The following is a 7500-nucleotide window of genomic DNA, read 5'->3' on the forward strand; positions in this document are numbered from 1 at the left end:
GGCGATGTGTGAAACTGTGATAAAATATAAATAATGAGACTAGGGCCAAAGGTGTAGTACAGAGATGTGCGAATGTGAGAATCTCATGTCTATCTTTTATTTATTTTTATTATCTCCAGTTCATTGGGCATGATACACATAGTGAGAGGCCATGTTTATATTCTGACAAGAGCGGATTGTTAGTCGGTATATTTTTTCCCCCCTCAGAACACTGTTTTCTTGTAAGTCTCCAGTGCATCATTATCATAAAGGTTGTTATGTGATATGGTATTAGTAGTACAAGTGAAGCTTTTGCACATTTAAAAGAAAGCTGTCTCGGATTAAGGGAAATAGTCAGGAAAATGCTGTGCCTGCTCTTTAGGAAGTGTGGGATCTGCTCAGTTTCATATGTACTTCTATGACAAACTCTCTCAGAAAGTCAAATAAGTGTCTATCACAATAATGAAGGCTGGGTGAGAAGTTGACGCGGAGTACCAGTTCATTTGAAGCACATACTTAAAAATTTCCTATATGTAGACCTTTAGCAGAGAACGGCTTGTTGGCAAGATTTAAAATGATTTTTTTGACTTGGTACAGCTTATCCAATATTGCATGAGGTTTCCTATAGGTAACCTTTGAGTTACATAGTGGCAGAGCAGCTTCAGTGATTTCCATCCTAGTTTCTGGCATACGTTACAAGGCCTACAGCAATCACCTTTAAATGTAGTGGATAAGGAGGACTTTCAAAGCTTTATTTAATTATGGGTCTTTGTGGGCATTTCTTCCCAATTTTTAATGTATATCATCAGTGGTAGGAATTTTGGGCTGTGTATATGACCTTGCACACTAGCTTCCATATCCCATTCTACACATAGCGAGTGTATTTTACAAACCTGATAATTGATATTCACATCAAATGCTCTTGGTAAAGATGACTGCTTTCAGACAGATTAACAGGTCATCACACACTGTACAGAACTAGCTTTTCTTTTCACTGCTCTGAAATTCCCCAAGGAAACACACTCAGCGTATTCAGGTTTGGACTCCTACTATTCATAATATTGAAATTAAAGGACACTAAATAGTGAAAGGTAAATAAGTATGGGATAAAAATGTAAATATTTCAAGCCTGTATTACAGAATCAGAAAATAGACCCATTCTATTCTTCTATTCTCTCTATGAAATCTAGGGCAGACGGCTATACAGTTACATTTAAATGTCACCAGGCTTTGTTTAAGATGTGCTACTCCGAAAATCTTTTTTCTTCACCTGTACGGCAGGTTGGACGAAAGTATAGGTTAAATACAACATATTTTTTATTGAATTCTGCTATATCAGAAGTTAACAAAGTCAGGCATGTATATATATATATATTTATATATACAGTATATATTATAAACTGCTGATACGTATCCACAACACAGTGTGAAATTGGGCAATTCATTAATCTTTTTCCGATAGCTTTAGTACCTGACAGTCAGTTATATCTATAGTACCTGAACCACTATAAATATCATTGTCACTATGAAGAAATGAAAATTCCTCTGGGGTATTGCACTAGTTAAGGGGCTCTGGAAATCTGATACCAACTTGCCAAATGAATGAAATTGCTGCATAGATATGTGCTGAATTTGGGACCCCTTTATTGAAAGCTTTCACGCACTTCCTATTTTATCAGTCAGAAAAAAATGTACTTCTAGACTCTACTTCGGGCCCACCGGGCAAGGAATGGGTTAATTCTAGTGCACTACCCAGATCTACCTAAAGTGCTTGAAAACAGTTATTTCAATCTGAAATATGCCACAAGGAATATCCCCTTGGTAAAGAATGCGCTTTTTCTCGGTTTGCTTTTGTCACCCGGGCACGCCATGCGCTTATTTACACCACGTACTTTGTGTACATTTAGTATTATTATACCTACATCGTCAATTGAACTTACATCTAGAAAAAAAAATCACCTATATCAATTTCTAATTTATATGTATGGTAAGTTGGAGGCATGCATTCACAGAAGGGATAGAATAAATAAAGTGTATATACATATTTATATACACACACATGCTTGTGTACAATAGATTACTAACCTGCACATGAATTCTCCCATTGTTCTGCTGGAGTTTATTTTTCAGCTATTTTCCATACAAAGGCATGCTCTTGCTCTTTGATATAGCATTTTCTGCATCATGCAGCTATTCTAATTTCCGTTGTTTTACTTCTACCTAGCTGTGAGTTTAGGCCTTAAGCTCCGTTAAGCTGCACCTTATATGACTTTCTATAACAGTAGCATGCTTTTTGTCTAGCATCCAATGTGCATGGTTCAGTTTACAGTTTATCATAGCGAGCCAACATCCTGCTGCCTTGGCAGGGATGTACTTTTGATAGTGGTCCTTTACCCTATGCTTTACGTTACTGTGGTTTGAAGTGGTGCGGTATAATACCTCACTGGCTTTTTTTTTTCTGTACCAGCTCTTTTTTGCTAGTATTCCAAAAAAGGTTTCAGTCTGTAAAAAGTGACCTTGCTGTGTTTATTAACTTTTACATATACACATCTCCATCTCCTGAAAACCTGGACATTTAAAAATGTCTGCACGCTTCCAAGACCTCCAAACTTCTTCCTCTGAATAGAAGGAATGCTTGGAATGCCTCCACAGTACTTCCTTTTGTTTAGGTAACTTGCCATTTTGTCCTTGACTGTATATAAGTCTTGTGTGGATTGCATTACACTGGAAACACAGCAGTATAGAGACTGTAGATGTAAGCCTGTGATCATTTGAAGGAAAAAAAAATGACGGAGGAATTTAACACCCAAATAATCTATACCTCGCTGGGAAAAAAAACAAAACAACGGGACTGAAGCTCAGAGCTACCCTATCATAAAGTGAACAAGTCTAATTGAGCTATGTCTTTCTATCCTGCTATTTGTACAAATAAGAAAGCCACATCTTGATGAAAAATAAACACAAAAGCGCTGTTGTGACTATAACAGGGAGTCGTATACTAATTTATATAATAAGTGGTTGTGCACGCTTTATTCAAGATTATGGTTGCAAGAAATGGCATGAATTGCTGGGTGTGTTTAATGCTGGATTATAGCAATTTGAAACATGTCAAACACATGGCTAACGCCTCATGCTTCACTCATTCTTGCGTAAACCTGCATAGCCACCATCCATTATACCCTTGGTAACAACACAATTCTGCAAGTAAATATTGTTACACTAAGTAACCTTTCAATTCAGGTTGTTTAGGAAGAGAAAATGCAATCTTGTGCAGTCACTTCCAGTGTCAGTTTAATGTTTCAAAAGGGAAGTGATGTAGAGAATAAGTATCTCTAATGCCACTTGGTGAGGAAAGAAAACTTGCTGAATTATTTCCTCCCGCTGTGTGGGTACATGTCTGCGGATGGAATATTGCATGCTGTACCAGAAGAAAAAAAACCACAGACAGAAATCTGATGAACACAGAGAGCAGCTGAAGTGATAGCCTTTCTTTCTTTTCATTGCTGTACTAGTGGAAATTTCAAGTCCCCTCTCACCGGTCTGTTTAGGGTCTGCTCCGGTGGACTTTCATTCAGTGGTTAGGCCACTGTGCTGCTCTACATCCACAATGTGTAATGGTTCATATAGCCAAGTCCCGTGCTGGTCTTGCTATGTGCGGAACTTCCTCTTGTAAAGCATGGGGTAAATATTGGGACCTCTGCCCAAACATGACAGAAGGGTTGTTATATCTCCGCCCCATAACAGTCTGATCAAAGGAACCTCTACAAATTTCCTGGCATGCTTGCACTGTGTAAAAACCGAGCGTGCAGCATTTCTAACGTGACCTCAACGTAGATTTTTAGCTAACAAATAAATCAAACGTGTTTGAAGGAAAAAGAGCCACTTTGACTATGGGAATGCTGGTTGTCAACAAAACAATTTTTTATAATTTGGTATTTTTTTTTGAGTAATTTCAACTTTTAGAAGTTTGTATGACCTATATGCTACAAGATGTCCACTTAAGCTTAGAATAAAATATTGTTATAATATCCTTAAGAAAGTGCCTTAAAAATACTCTAAGCTCTTCGAAAGGATCCACAAACCACATGCCATAAACTTCTTGTCAACACAACATTTTCATTTGCTTAGCCTTGTTTGCTTTTTACTTCCAGAGACTATGTGCTATACAGACCTCTCGCTACCATATACATTCACAAACACAACCCATTCTTTTAAATTATTGACCTAGGCATTTTGCGTTCTGAACGTCGTAATGTCTCGGTGATTGGGGTCTGAAGCTTTAAAGTTAAAAATTCCGAGCTTGGCATTGTTTTCAAGCTATATCGATAAAGTTTCTGAGTTTTTAACAATTCGTTTCTGTTCACTTTCTTAGAAAGTGTAAAATTATACATATATATGACAGCGCATTACAATTTTTTTTTCCTTTGGTGGAGGGGAAAGTACATTAGAATTTTCAAACATCCAGAGAGGGAAATCAGACATATTTTACTGAATATTTTAAACATTGTGCATGTAAAATTTATGCCTAATTTGAATACTTATTAACCGCCTAATCTCACAAAAGAGTAGTAGCTTTGTGTTTTTTTTTGTCTTGTAAAATTCATTATGTGCATCACATTTTCCATTGGTGATCTTTCTAGTTAATGTTTAATGCTATGTTTAACAGGCTCTGTTTGTTCCTAAACACATCTGGTTAGTGATTGTTTACTGTAGTTACAGTAGTTACGTCTGCTCTGTTAACGCTTCCTCGACTTTCAGGCTGCTTGACCTAGCAAGCAGCGACCGTAACCATTATTATGTTCATATTATAACTATTTGGAAATTTTCTAAGTAAATATTTTGTATATTTTCAATTGTATGGGAAGATGTAGAATATAGTGTCAGCGAGCTGCTTACCATATTATAGAGTATGGTTCTTCACCCTGTATCATTATGCTGTGGACAATAAATAGTGAATCGGAAGACGTCATTATCTTGATATTGTGTCACACTGCACACACAACTAATTGGGGCCTTTAATGCGAGCGGCAGTGTGAAAATTATAATTTGCCTATTGTGTGTATAGTGCGATAAGTTCTGCCTGGCTGCTAACTCCACTGACAGCCACTTTAGTGTCCGGAGACCATTGCAATGCTCTAAATTGAGGTTGAGGCGCATGCACAGTATTGACCTTTCCGTAAAACACTCGCGCAATATACCTTGAAATTCAAGTTTGTAAGGACACTTGGTTCTTTATTTACTGCAAGGGTTTCCACTGATCTTGGCAGGACATCTCATTGCTACCCTGAAAGTACAGTATATTTATGCAGTGGAAACGATAAAACATTTATTACTGTAGAGAAGGTAATATGCATAATTTATGCTGTTTTTAGCACAATCATTAGTGATATTCTTGATAGATTTTATTTCTAGCTTTCATATCTAATACATGCCCGGAAAATTAATTTTATATCTTTCATTTATTTGCCTATGTATAAAATTGAGTTTTAAGTCATCTTCAAGTGAACAGTTTGATTGCTGCTCATGCATAAGCTTAATTACTTCCCAGGAAGGACAGTATTAAATGTTTTAAATGTCAGAAAAATAAATGAATATCAGCCGTTTGATTAAAAAAAAAAATAGGCAATATCTGACGTGTTTGCAGCAGGAGCTTTTTCTTAAAATGCCTCGGAGGCAAAATTTTATTTAGGCACCAAAAAAAAAAAAAAAAGAGAGAGAGACCATTAGACTATTTATCATTGCTTGATACCATATGATTTGTAACACTGGTACAAAATTTTAATTTTGTATGATTAGCTTTGCATCATTAAACAATAGCCTTGCATAAGATGTGCTGTAAAATTCTGACAGAATCAAGATAGTGAATATTTTAAATAAGGCTGTATAGTCATCCATGGTTGTCAAAGCTAGATAATAGGAAATATAGTGGCGTGTGTGCAGCCGGGCTGTTATTTGACTTGATTTTATAGGTAGACTTTAAAATGTAGCCATTCATAAATGCTATTTAACCATGCAGCCTGCATAGCATTCTATTTTGGCTGTTAAGTGTACCCGCACAAAGGAAGCTTATAGGGTCCATAATTTCAGTGATTAGTATCTGGATAAAAGCTGAATTTGTATTGCGTTTCTTGGTAAATTACTGAGCAGCCTGTGTGTTTTTTCCCTCCTTCTAAAGATGCTGTCTTTGTAATTGGCAGAGAGGGACATCTTGATAATAGGAGTGCGAAGGTGTAACGTGTGTGTTAATTGATACTTCTTAATCACTTTTAGGTATTAAGTCATGATGCAGGAATCTGCAACAGAGACAATAAGCAACAGTTCAATGAATCAAAATGGAATGAGCACTCTAAGCAGCCAATTAGATGCTGGCAGCCGAGATGGGAGATCAAGTGGTGACATGTGCAGTGAAGTAAGCACAGTAGAACTGCTGCATCTGCAACAACAGCAGGTAAGTTTTGTGTTTTTCTTCACAATTTGCTTACCAAAATAAGGCAGCTCCCGTAGCTGTGAGCCGGGCGTTTGTGCAGCTTCTGCACATTTGTCTTCTGTGTATTCCTCACACAGTTTGTGCATGTGTTATTTATTTGTTTGTGGATATTGCATTGCTCCATACTTAGTGTGCTGTGTCATTTTGAGCTGACCTGTATTTGTTTGGAGTCTGTTTCCCTTTACTAAAGAGCCTGTCTAGTTTGTAGCCTTTCTCCCACTAAGGTTACAATTGTTTTTTGTGTGTTTCTTTACCTAGTACAGAGTCTGTTTTCTTGCATTCAGTGTATTGTTGAAAACAGTGCAGAAATGTCAAATGTGATACTTAGCTTTCCACCAGAGGGCCACATTCGTTACTTGATACCATACTTGTGCCCATGAAATGAATTGTTCCAAAGTGTAAGATAAGGTGAAATCAAAGCAGCTTATTTCTTTAAAAGACAGATTTTTTTTTATTAATATTATTATTATTATTAGTTCATAAGATCTATCTCAGAAGGACTAGTAAGCAATGTTTTTGTCCATATTTTATATATTTTTTTCTTTTATCATTTAAATATTAAGTGATTTGCAGAAAATAGTAAGTTAGAATATTAGATAATTATTGCATTTTTTTCTTTTTCTTCTATATTAGGCAAAAATGTGTGTGTGTGTGTTTGTGTGTGTATATATATATATATATATATACATATACATTTATATAATTTAAATGTGATTATTATTAATATGTTGCTCAACCCATTAAAAATTATTTACAGGGAATAGGATTATTTTTATGATAAGGTTACCATTATAAGGCTAGTGTGTTTGGGGTATTTCCTATGTAGATGTTGTATGAAATATCATGTTTTTTTATTATTATTATTTCTTGAATCATGATGATTTGCATATGCTTTGCATATTTATGTATAAATGACAATGACAGGAAAGACAATAGCAGTTCCATATGTGTGTGTGTATATATACAGTGTATATATACATATATATATATATATATATATATATTATATATTTATATACATATATATATATGTA

The 7500-nt window shown here is 35.6% G+C and overlaps 1 protein-coding gene across 12 annotated transcripts in view; it reads left to right on the forward strand.

Moving 5' to 3' along the window:
- Nucleotides 1–7500, forward strand: part of FOXP2 (forkhead box P2) — a 476937-nt gene that overhangs the window by 4328 nt on the left and 465109 nt on the right. For all 12 annotated transcript variants that reach the window (XM_069764830.1, XM_069764826.1, XM_069764821.1 and 9 more), the window contains exon 2: nucleotides 6250–6427. In XM_069764830.1, the coding sequence (XP_069620931.1) occupies nucleotides 6260–6427 (168 nt within the window). In that variant the 5' untranslated portion in view covers nucleotides 6250–6259. The remainder of the gene's footprint in view (nucleotides 1–6249; nucleotides 6428–7500) is intronic.

The sequence above is a fragment of the Ranitomeya imitator genome, chromosome 4 (assembly GCF_032444005.1).
Source record: "Ranitomeya imitator isolate aRanImi1 chromosome 4, aRanImi1.pri, whole genome shotgun sequence".
Classification (NCBI taxonomy): Eukaryota; Metazoa; Chordata; class Amphibia; order Anura; family Dendrobatidae; genus Ranitomeya; species Ranitomeya imitator.